Source organism: Podarcis raffonei, chromosome 7, assembly GCF_027172205.1.
Source record: "Podarcis raffonei isolate rPodRaf1 chromosome 7, rPodRaf1.pri, whole genome shotgun sequence".
Classification (NCBI taxonomy): Eukaryota; Metazoa; Chordata; class Lepidosauria; order Squamata; family Lacertidae; genus Podarcis; species Podarcis raffonei.
Window position 1 is genome coordinate 55198207 of NC_070608.1, and position 24294 is coordinate 55222500.

At 42.1% G+C, this 24294-nt stretch overlaps 1 protein-coding gene across 5 annotated transcripts; it reads right to left on the bottom strand.

Annotated features, from left to right (window-relative positions):
- Positions 1-11524: 11524 nt before the first annotated feature.
- PTGR3 (prostaglandin reductase 3) lies at positions 11525-21774 on the bottom strand. Of its 5 annotated transcripts, none has more exons than XM_053396667.1 (3): positions 20617-20726; positions 15483-15814; positions 11525-13396 (listed from the first exon to the last, which is right to left on the bottom strand). In XM_053396667.1, exon 3 carries the CDS (start codon positions 13234-13236, stop codon positions 12472-12474), a length of 765 nt encoding a protein of 254 aa, XP_053252642.1. In that variant the 5' UTR covers positions 13237-13396; positions 15483-15814; positions 20617-20726; the 3' UTR covers positions 11525-12471. The 5 variants fall into 5 exon arrangements, with proteins under 5 accessions (XP_053252642.1, XP_053252643.1, XP_053252641.1 ...); XM_053396668.1 differs by lacking the exon at positions 20617-20726 and adding an exon at positions 16458-17304; XM_053396666.1 differs by lacking the exon at positions 20617-20726 and adding an exon at positions 16349-17304.
- Between the last annotated feature and the right edge of the window lie 2520 nt (positions 21775-24294).

Consider the following 24294-nt stretch of genomic DNA (forward strand, 5'->3'; position numbering starts at 1 on the left):
GGAAGGAGCCCACCTCACTGTAAGTCAGTGACAAGCATAAATAGTGTATCCAGTTTCTTGTATTAGATGTGTCATTGTAGATCTCTCTACTTGGTATTTGAGCAAGCCGGAAAATAGCATCAGCATTTTTTCCACATCTGGTGATAGTAAAATTCATTGGACCCATGGACTCTTTGGCTACCTGACCCTTTGAAAATTACTCTGATTGCCATACTTCCGTCTGCACCTTTTCACATGTGACAGAACAAAGCTATAAACATTCCCTCTTTATGTAGCAGAGCCACTCATTTTCAATTCTCTCCCCACCCCAAACTTTTCCTTTTGAAATATGAAATTGTCCTTAAGTTTACAAAAGATTATGATGGCATCGGCAGATGAAGAATTAAAATGAATTCCTAGTCATTTTCTACACGCACCCTACATATTTCTCCTACCCTTGCAATATTCAGCACAAATTATCAATGGTTGTGTCCACACTAGGCTGTTAAAGTGTATGTGGACTGGTTTCCATTTTGTTCATATTAACACTTGCAATTTTATGCCTCCAATGTTTCCCATTTACACTAGTGAGTGGTGCTTGTTAGACTGTATTCACACTGTGTGTTTTCATCCCCTTCATTCAAGTGGTGCTTCTCTGCATTAATTTTTGAAAGGCAAGGTTTTCAATCAAACATATTTGAACAAGGGAGTGGTAAAATAAATAAATACATAAAATGGGTTGCCACTTCTATTTCAGAGAGAGAGGGGAAAGGGGGGGGAGACAGAAGGGGAGGCTGTCTCAGGATCTGTAAGTAAATGAAAAATAATCACAAATTTGGTGTACAACTCTTCTGGATTATATTAAAACTCTTTAGTGTCTGGATCTACTATGTTCAACATTTCTGTTTAGTACTTCAATCCACTCCTTTCTTGCTGTTTAAATCACTTTATCTTAACAGACCATTGCCAACCTGCAAAGCCATATAGATTCACCAGAAAGAACTTCATGTGTAGGCTATGTTGTCTATGAAGTTTCTACTGTGGTCACTTCTGTGGCTGAACAGCCAAACCGGTTTTAAACTGGAAGACGTCTTGTTTGTTCCTCTAGGTGAGTGGCAGTGGTATAATCTTTTAAGACAACTCTGGCTTGTCATACAGGTTCTGTATTGCGCTTGCAAAAGGTTTTTTTTTTCCAGAATTACAGCACAAGTAGACTGAAATTATTGGTAGGCTGAACTTCACTCACCTAATTGCTCCAACTCTGGTGGTGTTTTCAAGACACACAGACAGTAATATAAATTGAGGAAAAAAATGTATATTACTTTAGTTCCAGGTCAAATTATATGTATGTGGCTTGTCTGGAGTCCACCTTTGTTTAGGCTAACCCATAACACATTTAGAATATTACAGACACAGTGCTTAAGACGAAGAAATTACAAAAGGGAAGATTTGGCAAAATATGATTTCTCAAAATGTAGAAGGCTATGGGAAGGCATTTTTCATAATTGGTGGATTATTTTGTTTTGAAAGTGTACTTATGGGGAAGCAAAGGCTGAAAAAATGTATAATTCATTTAAAAATGTAATCTATTAGATGAGAACAAGCATGCCAATTGTAAATTTACTAATAATTTTGTTTTTCAAAAATTAAAGTCTGCTATAAGGGCACCCTCGCCTTCCTCTTCCCTCCTGTACTAAGGCAAAGATCAGAAAGTAAAGGGAAAGGTCGTTTAGTGTACTGCTGGTAAAATACAAATGAGAAAAAAGGATTAATTATATCACTTATTGCATCCAGGGGGCCAGGAGGTTTGACCGTCTATTTTACCATACCTTATAATTTTGAAGAATTCAGTGCATTTGGGCATTGCAAATGAACTGCTATCCAAAGCACTGTTAATAATCTAAAGTTGGCTGTTAACATTGTAGAAGCCACTGCCTATATAATTTCAGTGAATGACCTGAATGACACTGCAATGGAAAGTGAAATACCTCTCTTCCTTCTTTATGTTATTTGCCTTGAGCAAAGGCTGCTCCACATTGTGTACGTTTAGTCAAGCCCGCATGATGAAAGGGCAGCAAATAAGCTCAGACTCATGCTTTGCTAAAGCTTCTTCTTCAGCGGAAAAGACTGAAGAAGAGGTAAAGTGCAAATTGTGTGAGCCAATTTCTGCCTTCTACTCACTAAGTTAAGGTAGAAATTGGCTCACACTGCTACATTCCCTAACTGAGCAAAAAAGCAAGTGGGGCTTCCTGTGGTCCACAACCTTGAGACTTGAAGAAACAATTCAGGAGGTACTAACCGCCCAGGGACCTCTTGTAGGAAGACAGCCCTAAACAAGGCAAAGTGTTGGAAAGCTGGTTAAGAAAAAGTAGCAAGGAAGTAAGAAGGGATTAGTTCATGCTCAACAAAAGCCCTAATCTTTTAACTCTCTGGTTTTTCTTTGTGTTCGATCAAAAAATATCACTATAGGTTTACATGGAAATAATAATCAGTGCTTCCACATGTTGTTGTTGGATACTTCTTCCTTGTACACAAGGAATTATGACCTTGAATCCTGTAGACTGCCATGGTTTTCAGTGGACTCTGCATAAATTATGTGATAAGGGCTACATCCCCTTATGTGATAAGGGGTACAGGATTTGAACTTCTGTAGCATTTTCCAGATGTTTTGGACTAAAAACTCATAATCCCCAAACATTGAACATGCTGTCCAAACAGTTTCTGGAGGGCTATTATTATTATTTTTAGTAGTAGTAGTAGTAGTAGTAGTAGTAGTAGTAGTAGTAGTAGTATTATACCACCCTATTGGCAGATCTCAGGGCAGTTCAAAGATAACAGGTTCCTCACCTCTTTTCTACAGCTTAGCCATTCCTGAGGAATCGCTATCTCTGTAAAATAATGCAAGTTTATTCCTAAAATCTGCTGTTAAGGACCATAACACAGGCTTTCAAAAGACTCTCACCTCATTTCTGGTAGCTACTTATTCTACATTCACAGCAACAACTTCCTGCTTATGGTCAATGAATGGGTTGTGTGTTTCCTGCAAACAGAAGTAGAAGTTTTACATAGCACAGCAAGAGGATAGAATGGTATCACAGAAAGGTATGGCGTCATAGTAAGGTCATCACAATCAGGGAGTAGCCAACATGGGAATGACAGGAAGCAGCTTCCAGAAGCTGGACAGTTGTCCAGAGGCTTAATTCATGGAAGCAGTACTGACATAACATGAAGAGTTACAAGCCATTTCTCTTTATCACATGAAGTCTCTTTTTAAACCAAGCAGTCATGTGGAGGTCTGGTTTGTGTCATTCTAGAATCGTGACTGGGACTCGGCAATTGGTCCTTCAAGTGGTGGGCTGGGCTTGCTTTGTGGGGAAGGGTAGTAGCTCATACCACTTATTTACCATCCTATTTCAGTATCATCTGTGGCTAAACACTTGGGTATTCTATGTTTTTCACACATGAAAGAGAACTCTTGAAGACATTATGACCGGATTTATATATAATGCTAAGCCAAACCAAGCATGAATGAGGTGATCTCTGAGGTGATCACAGCTGACTTGATAAATGTTGATGTAACTGCTGTAAGTTAAACCATGGTTTGGCTTTGTGTGTAATTTGAACCTGGATTCATGGTTTGTCTTGCTCTGGACAAACCATGAGCTGTAACCAAAGTTTCTTCTTGGTTTAGAAACTCCTCTCCAGGAGTCCACACATTCACACAAAGTCATGTTTTAGCTTACATTGTGCGCCAAGTCAACCTTTTAACTTGATCCTGAGTGTGAAATTCACATACAGAAACAGGTTTATATGAATTCCATTATGAGTAAGAACCAATTTAGCACAATCCATTCTGAAGCACCACAGCTAGCACCCAGACGGCATTCATATTTCCTGTTTCCCATGGGAAACATATGGAGTGCAAAGATATGGGCAGTGCTGTGCCAGCTCTAACACTGCCATTCATCTTCATGAAAAAGAACAACAGGTGATCTGCACTGTCAAAAAGTGGTGATGGAGACTGTGTGTGCAAATGTTATGGGATCAAGTTAGATAGATATTTGCATGCTACTCTAAGTAGGGATATTTGAAGTGGGACTTATCTGTGGATTTTAGAGAACAAGAGGAGCCGTTTACCTATGACTATGCTATACCAGCACAATGTTCTGTTCTGTTTTTCAATATATTTTAATTGATTTTCAAGATAGCAGTACAAATATAAAGAAATATATGCCCCCATTTATAGCAGCACCATGTTAATGGAGCATAGAAATCCTTTGTTTACGATGATTCAAGCAAAATATATTAACTGCAGTTTCAAATGGGGGTGTGTGTTTAGGTATCAAGAGGTAGGGTGGCAATAAATAAGGCAAACAGGTTTCCAGGACCAGTGTTTCTTTTCCTTTTCTAGGATAGGCTCTTGGGCTGTTTTAGACCCTGCTACCAGGGATAGCCATGACAATAAATCCATGTAAATTTATTGAGGTCATGGGTGGTTTTTTATTTAAAAAATTACTATATTTTCATGGTGTTAGCTAAGGCATGTCAAGCAGTATGCTTTTGCGGTTACCAATACTTTGTGGATGACTGGATTAAGCTGGTTTTTGGTCTTGTACCTTACAGCCCACCAGAGGCATGCTGACATCACTCAGAACTGTTCTGTGTGTTCTGTGTTACTGCTTCCAGGCAGTGCACCAATTTCCTTTGTATGCTATTTCTTCCTACATGAATGAATCCCTCGGAGGTACATTTTCAAGGAAACATGTAAGAGGCCTGTGGATGGAGTTAAGTAACATATATGGTGTGATTCCATAGTGCATGTACTTTCTTTCACCCACCTTCAAAACAATGCTTGAATGTCATCAGTGACTTAGCTCAGTCTTATCTACTGGTCATGGTTAGACATGATCGCCATTTCCTCTGGGCTGGACTCTGAAACAACAGTAATATTTCAAATATCTAGAATTATTATTATTTTTTGCAATGTGTGACAGCAGGATCCTGCATTCATCTTATCTGTTTCTACTTACGATATAGGCACCAGCTCTTTTTCCTGGGTTATATGTCTTCTGTAGACCAGCCTGGTTCCGTGTTCTAGGTAATGTCCCTTAGCACACCACATTTCCAGTGGTTATTAAGACATTTTCAGCTCTTATTGAGGAGATACCGACTTTCTTCCAACATTTCTCCCAATAGCTGGAGAGGCATGGTAAGGAACAGCTGCCTATGCAAATATGGCCCTTGACACGGCAGGCTGAAGCAATTACCCAGCAATGGATCTGTTAGTTGATATATTTTTTGTGGCTCAGCTGCTCATCTTCAGGTGGCAACTGTGTGTATGCCTCGAGCAGCACAGGTACATACATGGCATGAAAAAACTAGCTCTAAAACAAAGACATTTACAGTGTCTATTTGGAAGTCCCATTAAATTCAGTGGGACATACTTCTAGAAAACTAGGTGTAGGATATAGTGGTCTAACTGCTGGTGCAGACACTGCTTTAGGCTGCAGTTCTATATACAGACTTACCTAGGAAATAGTCCCACTGAACTCAAAGAAGAACTATTTTGAACAGACATTCATAGGATTGTGCTGTTAATGCTTTCCGTTTCAGCTGCATGCTACAAAGCTAAATCCCCAGCACTTGAAAAACATTAGGTTAAGAATTTGGGTGGGAGAGATATACAGTGGTACCTTGGGTTACATTACAGACTCATCTAACCCAGAAATAGTACCTCGGGTTAAGAACTTTGCTTCAGGATGAGAACAGAAATCGTGCTTCGGCGGCACAGTGGCAGCAGGAGGCCCCATTAGCTAAAGTGGTGCTTCAGGTTAAGAACAGTTTCAGGTTAAGAATGGACCTCTGGAACGAATTAAGTACTTAACCCGAGGTACCACTGCATAGTCATTTAGACTCCTGCTTTCTCCTTTGTTGCAGATAATACTTACTTGATCGCGATATGTTGATTATTATATTTTGGTTATTTTAAGCTCCTTTTCATTAGTCGCTTTGTATAGTTTTAGTAGAATGGCGAAGTGTAAATACCTTAAACAAGCAAATTGACAAACTATTTGTGCAGGAGGAGATAAAGGTGGGGAAGAAAACATACTAGCTGAAACAAAATTACATTAAATCCTGCTCTGCTGTGATACAAGCCACACATCCATTGATTTAATGTGAAGTACTAACTATGTGAAGGGGTACAACGCTACACAGGTACTGCTCCTGTAGCAATTACAAATGTAACTGAAATAAAAGCCAGAAACAGGAAGCCCCCCCACCCTTAAAAAAAAAATCATGTCCCCAAGGCAGGCATCTGTCTTAAATGATATAATTTGTCAACTTTCCAGCATCTTTTAGTTTCAAACACAAAAAGAAGTCCTGTTACACAAAGGACATTACATATTCATTAGCTGGAATGTTTCTAAAGTATCTAATGCAGGGTTTTCATTTAATAAGAAGCAGTTACTTGCAACTGTGCAGTACATAAAAATAAATTCTGGGCACACTAATAGCTGTTCTAGTCTGGGTTTGATGGAACTTTTTGTGGACAGGACAAAGGTTTTAAGCAGTGAGCACATTATTGCCACATGCTAAAAACTAGCATATAGTCTAAAATCTAGATTTTTGCGTGGGGTGATGAAATCTAAAAGTACTAAGGCAGTTTAAACAAGTTATCTATACAGGTCACATGTGAGAGATACCACATCTGAAAGTGGTGTGTGTGGTTTTTTTAATCAAAGAAAATAGTAATTAATCTTCTATTTACCCCTCACAATGAGGATTACTTAGTGCATATTTAAACTGCATATAAGATTTAACTACCGTGCAAACTGCCCCAACGCTGCCCTGCCAATGACCTTAAGCACAACATGGAAGGAAGGCCATTCTCTGTAGAAAAGAGAAGTAATTTATCCACTACGATTGTTTGGCCCCAGCCCCCTTCTCTAAAACTGAGGCTGACAGTTGTGTTGAATTATGGATAGTGTATTTGCAGTGTGTACAATAATCTCCTAAAGAAAGTGTTGAGAACATCAAACTTATTTTACTTATAATTTCAGGCTATGTTTAAGCAATGGCCTTGGAGCAGATGTAATAGTTGCTAAATTTTTTAATCTCCACAAGCATTTTACTTATAATGGCCGCTATCTTCCAAACACCAAATCCACAGTAAATCCAAATGCAATCAATGGAACTTGGGAGAACTGAAATCATGATGTCTTAATAGAATCTGTTTCCTTAGAGTAAATAAAAATAGTGTAAAAACGATCAAAGCCCACAAAAGAGGATGGCTCCCCACCCCCTTTTAATGGTGTGCTTTGTTTTTCTTTTACTTGAGGTTACCATATCACCCCAAACATGCACTCACATTCAGGATTTATCATAGCCCCTCAAAACATAATAAATTTCTCTTCTCTAGCTTAAGGATCCATCAGTTAAAATGTTAGTCTTTCATCTTTATTACCCTCCCATTAAAATGAGAGAAACCGGGACTCACTTCAGTTTAGAAGAAGCAATTTGGTCGGTAATGTCCTTACTACTCAAGTCTTTACAAAGAGAGAAAAGTGCATTACCGCTTATATTTCACACATATATCTGACTAAGAAGCAAGTAAACCTTTCAGATGCATACTATGTTAAATTTAATAATATTCTTTGATTAGATTATTTTATTGCAACATTTTGCCATTGCCAGTCATTCCCCACACACATCTATGTTAATAAAATCTGCAGTTTTTTAGTCTCTCTATCTCTGTGTGTGTGTGTGTGTGTGTTTTTGAAGACTGCCTGCTCTTCTACAACTGTTAGATCTGAAATGGACAGATTAATAACTAACCATCACATTGGACTAGGTTTTTTTGTACATTGCACCAGTAACCCTTTGCTATAATGAGGACACAAAGAGCTTCGCTTCAAGGCTGCGCCTCTTCTTCATAACTCAAAAGCGTCACAGTGGCAATAGTCTCTAGTGCTATTTGTCTTTAGTGCAGTTGTGACACTTCGGCATGATCCATAATTTGGCAGCTATTTACCGTGACATTTCCCTTCAGTGCAGCCATAACATTCAGCGAAGCCATTATTTGGTTCCATTTACCATATAAATTGTATTGTTGTGCATGCATGCTAGCAGCTATATTAGGCACCTGAAAATGAGTAAATCTTGTAAAATAGATACTAACAGCTATTCAGCAGTGGAGTTCCTTTCTAGCTCAGACTGAAGAAAAGCAAACAAACAAACAAATAACATTTCTGAATACTGCCGCAAACTTTTCCCTCAGCAGCTGCAATTATCTGTATTTGCACAGCATGGCAATTATACTCAGCAATTGGCTTCTCCTCCCCCCCACAAAAAATTAACATTATAATGTTATTGAAATATGATTTAATTTTAAAAAGGTATTAAAATACTTCAGTGCAACAGTTCAATAAAAAATGTACAGGGTAAAATGTGCAGAATACTGCAAGTGAATATATCTGGTGGAGAATATATATGTGTATCTAAAAAAACAACTACGACCACATCACAGGTTTGGCCTTTCTTGACACATTTTCCTTGTCTGTGTTTGCTATATGTAGAAAAACTCAAGTTGCTGCTGTCTGCAAACATCCAACTTTTTCCACAGCAAGCAAATTTGAGTGGAAAGGTTATATTAAAAGTTTTGGGGGGGGGGGAGGCACAATATGCAGTGCTATCCTAGGTGTAGCTCCTCAGAAGTAATTCCCATTTAGTTCAATGTGACTGACTTCCAAGCATGTAAAGGTTTGCAGACTCCATGAGTTAATATTCTTAAAAAGCCAATTCTCTATATAAATATACAAGGCATTTCCTAGACATTTTTATTATTTGTATTAAACCATTATTGGTATTCAATCTGAATGAATATTTGCATTCATTTAAGGATTAACTCTGTAAAGAGTTTTTAAAGTATCTTTTTAGAAAACAGTCAAAGCCAGGATCCAAAGTTCTGTGCATGCAACAGGGCTTTTCTTGACCTCCAGTTGCAGGACAGCCCCTGGTGTCCTGCCTGTCATACTAATCCAGGATATAAGACTGTGCAATGGGCTACAGCTGGAAAGGAAAACCAGCAGTCCTGCCCTAGCAAACTGAAGCACTTTTCAATCATCCACTGCTAGGAAATCTGGATCTTGGCCCAAGTGTCTTCATTGTTAATCCCTTGCAATGAACTGACAGTATTTCCTGTCCATATATGTTTGTTACCTTATCATTGATTTTAGAGTGTTGTTTGTGTTGCACTTTTGTATTGTTTTATTGTTGTTAGCCGCCCTGAGCCCAGCTTCGGCTGGGGAGGGCGGGATATAAATAAAATTTATTATTATTATTATTATTATTAATATACCCTCATTCTGAGCACTAACCATAAGAAGTACTACTTCTTATGCTGCTGCCAAAGACTTCTGCATTATTTAAATTCATCACTTACTCGGAATCATCATAATTTATACTATGGTGAGGCAACAACAAATCTTTTAAGTTAAAGCAGGGATATGTGGATTTAATAAAAAGTGTGTGTGTGAGAGAGAGAGAATAATCCAATTATCAGGCACAATAGGATACACACATCAGGACTAAGAATTACCTGTAAACACCAAGCCTTTCCACAACATCAAAGTGCCACCCTACCACACCTAGCTTGATTCAATGAAGAATGGCCTGGCGAAGAGAACAAGAAAACAGCAACAATGCAGCAGCAACGGCAAGAATGTTACGTGCAAAAATCTTTGGGTAAATTAGTAAGCTCGGAAACTATTGTTTCACATCTAAAGAGAATAAGATGCAGTTGTTAACAAGCACACAATCCAGGTTATGCAGCCCATAGTTAAGCATTTATATCCCATTGATTCCAATGTTTAACTATCTCATTCCCAGTTTACACTTTGGGGCATGTGCATTTGCTGTAAAGTAGCAAAGTGTGAAGTGGAGATACTTGGATGTAAACATGCTGAGGTGGATATGCACCAGGGAGCCTCAGCATATGAGGACTTAACAGTCCACTGTGAGTCTACAATCATGTATATGTGTTTCACTCATGAAGGTATTCACTAAGGTCAACACTGGTGTGCATATCTACTGATGTTACTCAGTCCTCTCTAGGTCTACATAGAAATAAGTTTCGATCAATTCAAAGGTAAGTGGGCATAAGACTACAACCTGAACATACTTGTTAGGAACATTCTTTAATTTAAATTTCAACACTAGGCCTTTACATATATATATACATACATATATATATATATATATATATATATATATATATATATATATGAATGATACTGAAACTGCCTCTTCAGCTTTGACTCATTTGATGTTAATTGTTACGAACTGAAACAGAACAGAATGGGGGTTGGTCAAGATGATCCTTGGTGATCCCTACCAACGCTACCATTTTATGATCATGTAGAATTACTTACTTTAAAAAGTATGAAATTGAATCTTGTAACCATGCTTCTAGGTAAATGTGGTTCTTCACTATGGGAATCAATCAGAGGCGTGTGCACACAACTGGGAAGGAACACACTCCACCTGGCTGAAATCTTAAACATAATTACTTTGAAGTAAGGCCCAATGAAATCAGTGGGACTTGTTTTTATTTAGATATTTTACACTACCTTTCAGGGCATAAACACCCCTCTCAAGATGACTTGCACAGTACTTATGATTGGGGTATAAATATTTTGATGTTTTGTTATAGTTCCTCAAAGAGACAGAATTGTGAAACTCAAGTGCTCAGGGTCAAAAATTTGGGGGGAAACAGGCTTTGGTCACTTCACATCTCTATGTGCTGAAGCATATTATAACGATGGCTCCTTATATCTAAAACTGAATTTTGTTCTTCACAGTTGTGCTGTACAGAGAAACAAATAGCTGTCTCCACTTTTGTTCACCACCAAAGGGAAGCCAAATACTTCATCCTAATGAGAATGTTTCCATAGGGTGATCAGCTGCTGGATCCAAAATATACTTTGGGTTTCACCTACCAAGCAAATTTTCCAACATCCCAGTCCAAAACCCAGTTTAATTGGAATACCTGGATTTAAGCCACTTAAGGCCCCACTGAAATCGGTGGTGCCGAGCTGGCCTAAATCCTACTACTTGGGTGTGCTTTTAGCTACAGGGCAGCAGGAATTTTAAAAACCATGCTTATGAACCTAAAAGGGGAATCTGTTCAACAATAAACATCAGAGTGTCCTTAAACGAGAACACTGATTGCCAGAATGCCTGAAAAAGCAAATAGCTGAGAGTGGAGAATTGCTACCAGTTTATTCCACATGTGTATTGTTTTTGGAAACAGTAAACACTCTTTTGCATCTTCATGTTCATCTTAAAGAGATTAACCCCTTCTCACAAAACAACAACTAAAATGGCAATCTGAAGCCAACTAAGAAACACGGCTTGTCTGCTTAACAGTAGCTCCCATTCAGCAGAGATTCAGTGGGGCTTACTTAATGGTAAGTAGTCATAAGATTGCAGTTGAAGTTGCACAAAAAATAACGGAAGAGAATAAATGGACAACTGAAGCACAGTGTAAAAAAATTAATAATAGTCAAAATGATTTTAATGCTTTAAAACAATATAAATTCTTACAAAGGTTGAAATATAAATTCTTACAAAGGCTTCACCTTATTGCATAGTTCAGCACAGTCCTCTGGTGCCATTATAAGCAAGCGATCTAGTCACTACCATTTCCTTGTAAGGTGAGGGGCTTCGTTAACGCTGTTCTTAAGATTGCCTTAATATTAGTAGAATGTAGCGTTATACCAAAGTTAACCCAATTAACGGGTTAATATAGCCAAAAGAATAGTTAGAAAGTGGTATTACAACATGAAGATTTCAAAATATAACTATAAAACCTTATATAAAATTAAAACAAACTTTCATTTAAAAACAAAAGCTGGCACTTTCGTAACTAGTAAAAAATATCTTTTGAGTTACATAAATCTGCATTTTATTATTGTATTTGCAACCAACACAACTGAAAAAAGATAATTTCTCATTTTTAAATTATATCCAGTGCAACCCGCTAAGATGCTGCCCTGTGCTACTGAAAAGCACTCTTGCTTGACTCCCATTGCTCAAGCAGAATGTCCAGGTGAATTGCACCCATCCTTTTTTATAGGAAGAATTGATAATATTATTGATTTCACTTAAAATATTAATATGCCTTTATTTACTCAATTCGAGAGGAAAGCTGTAGATGAAGATTTCATAGTTGGCCAGATTCAAATCCAATGCAAGTTTAATCCTTAGTTCGCTCAAAACTCCCAGACAAAAACGCAGAACTGTTTAATGCAATGCCAACAACACATGGAATTTTTAAAGAACACAAAGCCACTTAAATTCAACAAATATTTTTTAACGAAAGCCTACATGCTATTTTTTAATATGTTACCCATTGGCAACTTTAAAGAAATAGTTATTGTGAAGCATAAAGTGCCCATTTTCCCTCTTTTGATTTATATCATTGTTCTGTTTTTACAGCTTACTGTTGACAGAGTGAGGTAATTCAACTACAATTTTTCCAATGTTTTTCCCCATGTACATATAATCTATAGCGTGGAATACAGACTCTAAGCCAGCGAATTTGCCCTCTGGAGACATGTCTCCAAGGTCCACCTCACAAACCAGTTCTCTGTTTTCACACATTTCGATCAAGTGTTTCATAGCCGTTTGGTATTCAGAAAGGTAATGGTTTAAGAAGAAACCCCGGATGCTGGCAGATTTCCTTAGCAGCTTTGCTGGCAACATTTCCACATGACCAGGCTGAAGGCCAGTACGGGTTTGGTAGCCAGAGATAAACCCAATAATGATCAGGCGCCCTTTGGTAGCCAAGGAGCTGACAGCCAAGTCAAACATCTGCCCGCCGACAGATTCATACACCACATCCACACCTTTCGGGTAGTCCTTCTTAAGGACAGCAGCAAGGTTTTCAGTTTTGTAGTTGATAGGGTGGTCACAGCCTATGGATTTCAGAAAGCCAGATTTTTCATCACTGGAGCATGTTCCTATTACGTGACATTTTGCCTTCTTGGAAAGTTGCACAGCAAGCTGACCGGTTCCTCCTGCTGCGGCTGTCACCAGAACCGTCTTCCCGTCAGACAGTTCTCCAAGCTCCTTCAGGCTGATATATGCTGTAGTTCCACTTACCAGTAGTGTAAGAAATTCGGGTTTCACAGAGGGTACCGGGATGGCTTCTTTGGCAGGAACAATGGTATATTCAGCAAAAGCACCAGGCCTCATGTAGGCCACTGGTTGGCCCACTGTGTATCTAGCGCTGGCACTTAGGCCCAAGGCTACCACTTCACCAATTCCTTCAAAACCTACGTCAAATGGGGGCTTAACTGACGTGTCATATCGGCCAGCTGAGTAGTTAATATCGGATGCATTAATGCCGACAAATCTAGAAGCAAACAAAAATGTATTAGGCTTTCTTTTTTCACAAGGCATTTTTTTCGTCGTAAGAAAAACCTTTCGCTTAAATGCACAAGGTAAGAAATTTCAATGCTGCATATTCAAATATCTTGAGAGTTGGGGGTGGGGTGGGGGAACGCCTTCTATGCAAAATGAAAATGGAAAGGTTGTTTTAATCTGGTTTTAGCTTTACCGATAACACAATTTGACATAGTTTGTACATGCAAAGCATTTTCCCCTTGCCTGTTTCATGAAAATAAGAACAATAGAAATGAGTTTTGATAAGCTAGGGAATAAAACTACTTTTTTCTATTAAAAAAAATACAGCAGACTAAAATATGAGCAAAGTAGTAAATATGTTGACTCTGGCAATAAATTTACATTTCAGATTATAACAACACATTTAAGTGACTAATGATAACATGAAGTATCAATGTCCTCTCCAAGGTCGATGGTCATAAGTGTTACTGCAGGCAAATTTAAAGAAAATGGATGGAGTGTCTGTAACAAATTTGCCTTTTGATGCAACTAATTTGCACATTATTAAAATATTTTGCTGTATACAAATTACTCACAACACCTTAAAACAACCTTGAAGGACTAAAATTATGCAACAATGCTTTTGAGCACTATTGACCTCTAACGAGTAAAAATGAACATAAGTATTAAAAAGGCACAAGTAATTTAATGATGGGTGGTGAAGTGGGTTATGATGCTGAAATACAAGTTATCTGTACGCACACAGAGTTTGCAGCCAATTTTCCCACAGAAACCTGAAAACAAAAATATGATTCTGTCATAAACAGCAATGCGACTGTTTCTCTTCTATAACCAAAAATAAACAAATTATGGCATTTAATTATGTGGAAGTGTGAAAATATGTGAAAAATTGATTTTAATGCAACTAGAGAGCTGTTTGTGGATTTATGGTAATTTGAAATAGCTGGCACACAGCGAAACAACAAAACTGAAGGCAGTGCACTGGCCATTTCTAACTCTAAGAAAAATCTCTTTCATTTATTAAAATGTACAGAGTTCAACACAGATAGCTAGATACAGAAATAGATGCATATTCACAGAGGGAGCTGTGTCTTCTGTATGTCTCCCTAATTCTTCATTTAATCCAGTCTGCGTCTGTAGCAAGGAACACATTTTTTTACCTCATTTTTAGAAAACAAAGGCATCCCCATCCAGTTAAAATTTACATAACTCTTATTTCCCATTCTGAAAGGGGAGCGTAAGAGAGGAGGACAGATTCCAAGGTAAAGGGGCTGAGGTTGCCTTGAGGACGTGAGAAAGGAAAGATCAGAGAGCCAAGGCGCAAGGTCGGAAGGGCTCCGACACAACACGACAACTCCCTGCTTTTTGCATTACACCCTACGCAACTACTTCTCGCAGAGAGGCTGCTAAGCCAGAGTCCGCTGGGCGCGCAATCGGCCTCATTCATTCATCCCCGCAGTGTCTCTTGGGCGGCAGGGAGAAATTGCCTCTCCCCGCCCCCCAGCGCCCGAAGTCACACAGGCAGCATGCGAGGGGGGCTTGTCTGCAGCCTTCCTTCGGCAATCCTAATTGTTGCGCCCCTTCCCTTCCCTGTCCCGGGCGCTCCAATGCTTGCGCTTGCTCCAACAGCCCGCGCAAGCGGTGCAGGAAAAGTGACTCCAGAGCAAAGTCGGGGCTTTGTGGTCCGATTTAGGCTGCACTTTACTTGCAACAACCCAGACTCGTTGCAAAGCAAACGGGACTTGCCAGTTTCACACACCCATGCAAAATGGTGCGGGACAGGGCTGAGCCAGCAGAAATGCACAACTTCGGCTTAGCCAAGCAGCGTGCCTGGAGACAGGAGCTTTCCCCTGGCTGCAAAAAGTCGTATTACCCCTATACTAAAACATCGCTGGCAAGGGCAGGCAGATGAAGACATGCGGCTATAAGGAACAGGGTGGCTTAAAAAAACAACGACCTGCAAGTAGCCGGAGGGGCTGGAAAACTCAGTCGCACCTTGTTAACAATAACAGGTGAAAACGCCCCCCCTTCACCTCTGTGTTCTTTCCCTCCACAAATGCATTGCAACTGAGCACCTGCTTGCAAATGGGTGCGTGTGCAAGAAGGGAGAGGCTCAGCTCCACGTTGCCTATCTATGGGGCACCCCAGCGAGAAGGGAGCATGCCAGCCTTGGCCCCCAGCAGAGCGGGAGCTCGGACCCCGGCTGGGTCCTTCTGGGGTCGGCTCAGGGGAGGTCGGCGGGAGGTCCCCTCCCTCCCAGGCCCCTCCGCCTCCCGCTTTGCCCTCTCTGCCAGCACTTGGCCACTTGCAGTTCGCCCTCCCCTCGCGAGGCGAGCCTCCTCCTGGCGCTGCTCGCGTCTCTTCCGTGGCTCAGCTGGGAAGCGCAGGCAGAAAGTCTCCGGGCAGGCTGTGCAAAGGGAAGGGGGCGAAAACAACGTACTTTTAAAAAAACAATTTCTTCCAAAACAGAGTTGCGCCCCAATCCGCGAAATGCATCTGAAACCTCTCTCCCACCATTCCTCCATCGAACTCGAAGATAAGGGCTGCGTTTAGGAAACAAGCCCTATCTTTTCCCAGCCTCTGCTCGAAAAAGGCGCCTGCCCTGTCCAGATCTTTCTTTCCGAAGTAGTGGAAACACTGTTCATTTTCGTTATTAATCAATACCACCTCCAGGTTCTGCTATCCCCCCTCCTGTATTAAAATACAACTCTGGATCCCAGCCCCGAGGGGGGGGGACTACGTTCCTATTTCAGCAGTGGTGTGGATAATAAGGGGAATTATTGTGATTTTGCTCTATGTTGTAATTTTTTAAGTAGCTCTGATGAGGTATTCTCAAGGAGAAATCAATGGCCTCCCTTGCCATTCCCAGGACAAAGTTGCACTAAGGAAGGGGGGAGCGGTGCAGGGTTATTTGGCGATTTGTACAGACCCAATCCTCTACCTGCTTACTCGCGGGAAATACACGCACTGGCAGTAAATCCCATTAGACTCAGTGGAGATTCTGGGAAGAGATGGGGAGGATTGTGCTGTCAAGTCTCCCTTGGGCTTACTAGGAAGGTCTGCAGCCTGCGTGTCGGTGGCTTCCAAGGGAAGATGCAAGTTCAAGATCAGCTTGCAAACTTGCGTGGAGGAGGAGAGTTGGCAACCCGCAGTCATTGTTCTCTCGGTTAAGTACGTGACCTTCATCGGGGGGGGCCTTCGCTACCCTCCTCCCAATTTTGTGCTTTGCATTTCCCTAGGAAGCGACCCAAGCCTTTCGCAAATATGCAAAATGAGAGCAGCGATACAATTCCTAATACTAATACGGATCCGAGCCGTCCCCACCCCAGCCCCCCACTCCACAATAATAATTGCAGGCTGACTCGCCCCGGCTTTATTTATACTAACACATTCGATTTGAAGGGAGAAAAAGGGGAGGTGGCGAAGCGTCTTCAAAGTGGGGTTAGAAAGCGGCTTCGTTTACTCAAAAACAACTTGCAGAAGTCAGGAGAGCGAGGGGGTAGGGCGAGGACTTTGAGCAGGCAGACACAACAAAGTCACCCAACCCAGGAGCACGCCAGGGAAAGGGGGAAAAGCTCCCAGACCAAACAAGCGCAATCGCTGAGAACACTTCGCCCCACATTCCTATTTTTTTTCTCTATCTCCAAACTCCCTCCCCGAACCCATGTCTTGCGTCCCACTTTTGCTACCCAATTTTCTGTATGATATCCCCTCTCAACAGAAAACAGCCCCCACTATGAGACCTGCCACTTTTTATTTTAAAGAAACACAAACAAACACGCACTTACACCCTCTCTTCCTGGGTCACGTATTAGCTAAGAAACCCAGAAAATGCCTTTCGGGGTGGGATGGAGCTCAGACAAAGGTACGGAGATACATGAATGGCTTAAAAAACACCCCCCCCTAAATTTATTTTTTGTTTATTACTCCTGGTCCTCAATCCTCTTTTACCGCCCAATCACACCTTCCACAAAATGATCAGAAGTTTAATGTTTCAAATCGATTCCCAGTTTGAGGACATTTCTCTCGGAATAAGAGGCTGGAGTGGATTTTTTATTTTATTTTTGCTGTTCAGGAAATTATCAGAATAAAGGCGAGGGAGCTGTTTTCCAGAGAGAGGGGGAGGGAGGGGGGAGGGACACTTAAACAAAATCTTGTCCTAAAAAAAGGAAGGAAAGAAGTTAAACGAACTTAAATTGCACCAAGGCAACATGTGCGTGTGTCTGTTTTACTTGGGAGAATGGGGTACTATTTTGCAATATGCCATTTTCTCTTTTCATAGGAGTTTTGGGGCTAATATGTTTATTCTCCAGCCACCGCAGCAGCTGATTTTCTTTTCTGTTTCAGTTTGAGATAAAGTGTACAGTATTTTCAAAGCTGGACTACGCTTTCCCCCCCACAGAGTGTGCACAAGGTATTGGGCGTGGAAAGAGAGAGAGTCCCGTGTAAGCTTTCAAGGTAGGCACAGGCGTTAGGTAGAAAGCTTTATTCTTAACACGCTTTATTCCGCACTAATTTTGCACTCTCCTGCCTTGGGTGAGAAGCTCCAGCAACAAAACTGAACATCTCACGCAAATCCACATGACACAAAAGTTGCGAACTCCAATCCTGTGATTTCTCACACGCACCTTTTGCAAACTAAAAAAAAAGAGAAAGTGTTTTTTTAAAAAACGAGTTACGATCCTTGGACTCTCTTTGCCTGAGTCCCCGGGTGAATGCTGCTTAGCCCCCCTTGCCTCCACTTCGGAGAACGCACGAGCACATCTTTCCAGTCCCCAGAGAGCCCACCCAGTATCAAGGGCAGGAGGGGAAAGAGTTGCATTGAAAATAAAATAAATTGCATGCATAAATTTTCAAATTTCATGGGGGAGGGAGAAAGTGTTGCGGGGGAGGAGATTCGAGAACAAGGACGTAGCAATCTTCCGATAGGCAGCAGGGAGGCCAGGATATATTTTATCTTCACGCAGCATTTTAAACCAGCCGATCCCCCCCTCCTATATCCCCCAACCAAAGGAATTTAACTGCAGCATGAGTGAGATTTTTATTAAGGCTTTACATATTTTTGCTCTCCAAAATACTATGTCCTGATGACAGCAGCAATTCAAACCTTTGACACCAGGGAGGGCATCTCTCCCTGTATTGTGGGTGTTGTACATTACATAAAACACGAACATTTTGCTAGGGTTCAGATACAGGTATGATATACGCTGTCTTTCATACTGAAGACTGTGTATATTGTGTGTGTGTGTGTGTGTGTGTGTGTGTGTGTGTGTGTGTGTAATCCACAAATCACATAATTCTGTGTATTTGTGCTTAATCTATTTTAGCCCTATTGGTTCCAATAGGGCTAAATTTACTGAAATGCAATTTATGCTAGATTAGCAATCAAGTAATCACTTCTAAATATTAAAAAATGGATTGTTAGGGACGAATCTAAGGTCTACCTGAACCTCCTCCAACACATAGTCACCAAACTCACAATCACACCTTTAGAATTCCATTCTCCCATTGATTTTTAAGATTTCCACTTTTAAAGTCCCCACTTTAGTTTCAAGATATTCTATCATCTAGAAAGGCAGCTGCAGCAGGAGGAGGAATATAATAAAAATAATAATAATAAATATTGCTAAGATTGTTGAAGTAGAGGTTTTGTTCTACAAATTTTCAGGTGCATGGAGAGAACAGCTCACAGAAGAAAATGGGAACTCAAGTCCTAGTTAGCTACTAGCTAGCCCGCAATTTACAGCATATTGCTTTAAGCAAAATGTGACGTCTTTACTTCATCCATGACCTGGATGCATTGCAAAAGCAGCTCAAGCCAGGCAAAGGAATCGACTGAAAATAGTGCTACACCTTGTCGAGGGCTACAATCCTGATCAGACTTACTTGGAAGTAAAGGTCACTGAAATGAATGGGGTTTACTTCCAAGTAAACATGATGAGGTCAGGGAGGGGAGCTGCTTATCCCCATTTCCCTCCTCCGGTCTGTGCCTTCTGCTTTGCTTTAGTCGTAAAAGGAGGAAGAGGGCCACGGAGTTAAGACACTCAAGAGTGACGGGGAGAGGTGGGTGGCAGTCATTTGTGGCCCTCTGCTTTCCTGTTGATTTCTGGCTTGCTTAAGGTTAGTGACGTGGAGGTCCGGGGTGGGGGAGGGGTGGAGAATCAGGCAGAGTTGCACACATAACTTGCTCTAAACAACGTCTGGAGTGTGTTACATGCGCGCGCACACCCCCCCCCCAGAAGACTATAAATAACCTATATACAACGTCCCAATTGCTGTGTATTAATCACACGCAGAGATCTACGCAGCTCAGTCAGTTTTACTGTATAAAACATAGCCCTCGCAGATCCACAGAGAACAAGTCAGGGGCGCTCGCTCATGAGAACCCATGAACACACACACACACACACACACACACAAAAACAGTGACAGTTGTAGGAACATGGAACAAACATTTGCAGGCAGAAATCTGGGCGGGACTTCGAAATCATTTCCTGGTTGCTGAACTCCCTTCCTGAACTCTCCCGTCGCATACAACTTTCAGATCAGCAGATGCACACGATACATTTAAAGCACGTTCCACACACACACGGCGTCCCCCCCTAAAGAATCCCGGGACCTGTAGTTTTCCCCTAACAGAGGTAGTTCCCAGCCTCTTTAACAAACTATAGTTTTCAGTGTTCTCTGGGGGAAAGCATGTGGATTGAATGTGCTTTAAACGTAAGGTGTGGATTTGATGGGAAACTATCACCCTTCTTCAGGCTTGTATCATTCTTAATACCTGCTGTCCCTCCACCCCGTGATTCCTTTCAGTTTAACACATCATTAAAAAAAAGAGAGCAGAGGGAGGGGGAGAGCGAAGCAATATACACATTTTACCTCTCAGCAAATGGAAACGTTTCATCATTTGCACAGAGGTGTGTGTGTGCGCCAGCGCGGGATTATGGCGTAAGCCATTCACAACAATAAAATTAAATCAGCAGTCGCCAGATGGCAGCTGGTACGATTTGATAGGATCACATCGAGTGAATGACTGCGTGCACACGAGAGAGGAGGCCAAAAGGGTGTGAGAAGTTAGGATAAGCAGTAGGGCAGGAAAGGGGGCTCGCATACCCCACTCCCCAAAAACACCCACGGAGAAGATGCAAAGAAGAGTTGGCGAAAAGGTAGAGAGAAAATGACGCGGGGGAGGGGGAAGCAAAATCTCACCTGTTTCTGACAAGCAGATCGCCGTCTCCCGGGAGTGGCACAGGCGCATCGTGTCGTAGGCTCACAGCCTCTCGGAAGTTTGAGCTCAGCTTCGTCACCACCAGCTTCTTCATGGTGGTGGGGATGGACGAGCCGTGGAAATCCAGAAAGTGGCGCGAGTAGGACATGTCCACGATGGGCCGGGGCCGAGCACCACCCAAGCAAGACCGGAGGGGGCTCGCCCAAGGACGCCGCTGCAGCCAGCACAGCTGAGCTCCCCAAGACCTCAGCAAGGCGCTGCTCTGGGCGTGGAAACTCATGCCTAATCCCGCATCTCGCTCCGTGCTTACCGCCCTTTGCTCGGCTTTCTCCGCACCCCCTGGGCGCTCTTTCTTCCTCGGCTAGGAGGGTTCTTCCACAGGCATGCAAACCTCAGCACAGGCTGCAGGAGACAGGCTCTGCACAGACCGGTTTGTATGTAAATAAAGTCTAATGCAGCAAGCTGCAGCCTGCCTCGAGACCTCCCTTTCCAGCCCCTCCACAATACAGGAAGCTCAGAGCAGCAGCTGCAGCAAAAAATCTCCTGCAGCTGATACTGTGCTACCGTCACTAGTATTTTTTTTAAAAAAAGAAAAGAAAAAAGAAACCCAACAACAATATCACAGGGACAAAGTTCTTCCTGTTTCAGCCCAGCCTGCCCTGCCAAGTTGCTGGTGCCGAGGGAACACAAACATCGCGCGTTTGTGTAGCCTGCAAACAGAACAGACCTAGACCCACACAAGCGTATGTTGGTGATCACAGCATCTACGGATTTCTTTCACTGGGGGGGGGGAGGATTTTTTTTTGTGGGGAGTGGTTAATCCCCACGATCTTTCTATTTGAATTTTTTATGGGGTGTGATCTACATGCCGAGGAAGGGAGCCCCGTCGTTATTGCATTTTAAAAGCTTGCCGAATCTACCACCCCCTCCCGCTCCTTCCAGCTCTTTCCTTTAGAAAAAGACCGAGCTGCTCTTCCTATGTTATCTATCTATCTATATATATATAAAGGAAAGCTCGGAGACGTTATTAGATCGAATAAGGGTTAAGGCTTGCAGAGAGAAGTTGCACAGCTAATCTGGCAATGTTGTTATTAGGAGCCTCCTGGAGCCGCTGGCTGCAGCCACAGGCCCCTCCCCTTCCGTGCGAAACGTTCACTTCCTCGTAAGGTGGTACAAATCAACCCAGAGCCGCTAGCTACCGCTAGTGGAAACAGCACTTGCATTTGGGAAGGCAGAAAAACAACAGCGATTTACGGAAGGATTTAAAGCATCTTTAAGGATCTGAGTTTGTGTGTATGTGTGAGCGCCATTTAAAGACACCCCCCTCCAAACACAAAATATTGCTTGTGTCCTCCTGGTCTTCAGGTACACATGAAATGCGCTTTACAGCCTCATAGATTTTATAACCCTATATAACAAGATAGACTGGTAAATCCATTGACTCGCCTTCCTCCCCACAATAGCTATGGCATTAAATAATATTGCCATATATTTATTTTTGGCCTAATACCCGTGTCTCCTTATCTCTAGGATAGTGCTTCTAAATCTGTCTCTGCAATGTTCAGCATTGCTTTTTGGATAGGTAGCATATGTCTTGGTCAACAGACTCCTATAAAAAATGTTTTACAAAACCTGCCAATTTTGTTTGGTAGCGTTGGATGGAGATGGCATGAAAAGCACACGCAAAACTGTTCCAGTAATGTCATGGCAGAAATCCTATTTCTTAATCGCATAATGTTAATAACTGATTTTAAATCTCAATCTGTCAATCAATCTACATTTTACACTGAAGAGCACTTTCAGGACATTCCTAAACATGTCCACTCAATTCAATGGAACTTACTCTCGAGTTACCCCCTAAATCTCGCTGCTCTCTTATCTGAATCTCCATCAATGGAAAACCCATTCAGCCATATTTTTATGATGCAGTTTTTCTTCTTCTTAGCATCAGCTTAGAAATATGCAAACTTTTTTTTAGAAGTCCTAAGTTTAGAGTGTGTCTGCCCCCACCCCCGTAAGAAGCAACTCTCTAAGTTTTCCAGAACTTGCACTGTGCACCACATGCGTTAGATTCTACACAGCAGCCAATTGAGCTTTATTTATAACCAATTCTGGTACATTTGTCTCCCTCGAAAAACAATCTTTAAAAATATTTGTTAAGAACTTTCCGCCGTGACTTTTATTCTAGATAGTCAAAAATAAACAAAAGGAAAAGGAGGGGGTGAAATCAAACAAAGCAATTAAAAAGATTGACAGGTATGGTTCTGTATGAGACCTATTTGTAATTGTCAGGGTGACGTTGGCAAGAGGAGGAGGAGTAAAAAAAATCTGAAGCAGGAAAAGCAGCTCGATGTGTCTGTCTATCAGTTGAGACTGTCTGAAAGCTCTGGGATCTGAATGTGTGCTATATTTCAGTGAAAAGAGAAGAGAGGAAGAGTGGATCTCTTTCTCTCCCAGGAGTTTAAACGAGGGGGGGGGGGACAGTTCACGTTAATCTCTCCCACTCTGTGAATGTCTCTGCTTCTCTCTCTCCCCCCACCCCCGCCCTTTCAACACACTCTCTGGGGGTTGCCTGGTTTGGGGGCTTTTGTTTGTTTTCTGTTGCAGATCAAGATCAACTAAAAAAAAATTCCATGTTAAAAACGTGTTCGCATTATACTAGTATCAGAAGAAGCTGCGATCTTTGGAAGGAAAAAGAGAGAGAGGGGAAGCGAGGCAGAAAAGTAGTCCTCTCCGATGGTGCCACTGTTTGATCTGTGACTCTGGAAGGTGGAGGAGTGACTGACATTTCCCATCCGGTGTTATCTGTATGTATGGGGGCTTTACTCCTTTTTTTTTTTTTTACTGTTTGCTTTCTTGCTCAGACTAAGTGATGGGAGGAGAAGGGAAGACCGGATCGACCTCGTTTTCTGCACAATGAAAAAGCTATTATCGGCGCGATAAAAACCACCATCGCCAAAATCCACGAGCTTTTCTGAAACAAGCCAGAGAGCGAGAAAGTTGCGCTTTGAGACTCTTTGATCTTGGAGAAAGGCTTGCGCGCGGAGCGGAGCGGGGGGGGGGGGAGAGTGGAGGCGAGTGAAGCGGAGGAAGAGCGCCTGAATCCACCACCATCTCCTCGCTTGCTGTGTTTTGCTCCACTCTCTGCCAAGGCGAAGAAGCAGAAGAAGTAATCAAGGAAGGGTGGAGGGAAGAAGAAGAAGGGGCAAAGGAGGAGGAGGAGGAGGAAAAAAGACCGGATCAAGCAAACGGATTTGAGCTGCACGTCGCCGGAGCGAGCCAGCCTCTTCATCTTGTCCATCTCCCTGCCGCTTGCATCTTCGACGGAGGGATCCGAGGCGCGAGGGAAGAGCGAGCAAGCGAGCGAGAGCTTTGTTTTGCGTATCGAAGTAACTTTTCCCTCCCTTCCTCCAAAAAAAGAAGAAAAGAAGCCGCTGAAAAGACGGGAGGAGGAGGAGGGCGAGAAGGGTGTGTGCGCGCGCCTGTGTGTGGACGGGGGGATCGGAAGGTCAGAAACCAACCTTGTCAATGAAAACATTGCCTCAGCGAGTTTTTGGAGCGGCGGCGGCGGCGGCAACTGGCATCACCGTGCCCAGCCTGGGGGCCGCCGCATCCCACCACCACCACCAAGCCCACCACCGCCGTCACCTGCCCCCGCT

Coding starts and splice junctions, on each gene's coding strand:
- PTGR3 (XM_053396663.1), bottom strand. CDS start 20,915: ATGAGTTTCCACGCCCAGAGCAGCGCCTTGCTGAGGTCTTGGGGAGCT. Junction 13,397..20,616: donor GATCTGCTTGTCAGAAACAG/GTGAGATTTTGC, acceptor GTTTGCTTCTAG/ATTTGTCGGCATTAATGCAT.